Below are 1,612 nucleotides of genomic sequence, written 5' to 3'. Positions count from 1 at the left end.
TGGTCAGGAACAGCAGGGGCTGAGCTGGACTGGCCCCTTAGGCTGAGCCCAGAGCTCAGCAGGGCTGCCTTGCTGTGTTTTTACAATTCAGCTGATGTTTCCCCCCATCATTCCTGAGGCCGTGGCTGTGGCTGGCTGGGCTCAGAGGGGCAGGGGATCATTGTCACCAGTCCAAGGGACACAGGAGCTCTCACAGTGAGCCAAGCTGAGCCCTGAGCCCTTGGRCTTCACTTCACACTCCATATTTCCACTCACCTGAGAGTTTTGTTGCACTCTGTCTGTAACCACAGCTTATTTCTCAGCTAAACACACTGTAAACTCTTAATCTCTTTCTTCTCTTCCATTTTTTCCTTTCTTCCCTCCCCTTTTCAGTTTTTATTTTTGTTTTTATTTTTCTCTTTAGCTTTCATTCTTTGGTCATAGTCCTTCAGGCCACATGCACAAGGTAAGCCCTGGGTCTGCTCTCTCTCCTTCTCATAAAGCATCAGAGCTGCATCAGAGGATTGAAGGGTCTCTGGGCATTCCAGAGAACCCAGAAATGGGAATATCCAATTCCTTAAAAAAATTGTGAAACATGGGCACCAGCAGGCAAAACTTGTCAAACAGAGTTACCTTCTTTAGAGGGAAGAGCAAGGTAAAATTAAGCAGGCTTAAAAGGTAAAATTAAGGAAAGGACAAGGTAAAATTAAGCAGGGGAACTTTAGCAAGCCAGGGAGAACACCCAGTCTGGGTTATTCCTCTTGAGGTTGCTGCAGTGAATCCTTCCTGGAAGATCATGGGAACCCTCAGCCCCTCTCCCCAGGCAGCCAGGGAGCCTGTCCTGCCAACCAGGGTGTTTGGGGGAACAGGGTTTTTATTGGGGTGCGTTCCTCCAGGCACTGTGCCTTTGGGTACTCCCTGAACCCCCTTTTCCCCTGTAAATAGGGGATACATTGCCCTATTGCTGTGTGTGCTGCCAGAAATGAGCACAGCATGGATGACAGAGGGAAACACCAATGGAATATAGCAAAAGCCTTTGTTATCAAAGAACTTTTGTGAGTTATTTTTGCCCAGGTGGGCTTTTCTCTGATTGCTGTCTTTGTGTCTCGTTTCAGCCTCCCGGGGACGCTGCAGCTGCTCCTGCTGCTCCTCACTTGGGGACAGCGCTGCTTCCCGAGCCTGGCACAGAGAGCATGATGGGCACAGGGACCCTGCCCTGCACACTGACCACATCCGGCACAGAGAGCATGACGGGCACAGGGGCACTGTCCAGCACACTGACCATGCCCTGCACACTGACCATGCCCTGCACACTGACCATGCTGGGCACACTGACCATGCTGGGCACACTGACCATCCCTGGCACACTGACCATGCCCTGCACACTGACCATGCCCCACACACTGACCATGCCCTGCACACTGACCATGCCCCACACACTGACCCTGCCCTGCACACTGACCATCCCTGGCACACTGACCATGCCCATCACACTGACCCTGCCCTGCACACTGACCCTGCCCTGCACACTGACCATCCCTGGCACACTGACCATGCCCATCACACTGACCATGCCCTGCACACTGACCATCCCTGGCACACTGACCATGCCCTGCACACTGACCATCCCTGG

At 52.8% G+C, this 1,612-nt stretch overlaps 1 protein-coding gene across 1 annotated transcript in view; it reads left to right on the top strand.

The window, feature by feature from the left end:
- Positions 1-1,159, top strand: part of JAKMIP3 (Janus kinase and microtubule interacting protein 3) — a 43,616-nt gene extending 42,457 nt beyond the window's left edge. The window contains exons 22-23 of the mRNA XM_057385005.1: positions 373-445; positions 1,095-1,159. Of these exons, the coding sequence (XP_057240988.1) occupies positions 373-423 (51 nt within the window). The 3' untranslated portion in view covers positions 424-445; positions 1,095-1,159. The remainder of the gene's footprint in view (positions 1-372; positions 446-1,094) is intronic.
- Positions 1,160-1,612: the final 453 nt, after the last annotated feature.

This window comes from Malurus melanocephalus, unplaced genomic scaffold (genome assembly GCF_030028575.1).
Source record: "Malurus melanocephalus ecotype Western Australia unplaced genomic scaffold, MMel_1.1 scaffold_770, whole genome shotgun sequence".
NCBI lineage: Eukaryota > Metazoa > Chordata > Aves > Passeriformes > Maluridae > Malurus > Malurus melanocephalus.
Note: the sequence above shows the minus strand (reverse complement) of the source record. Positions and strands in the feature narration are given on the sequence as shown.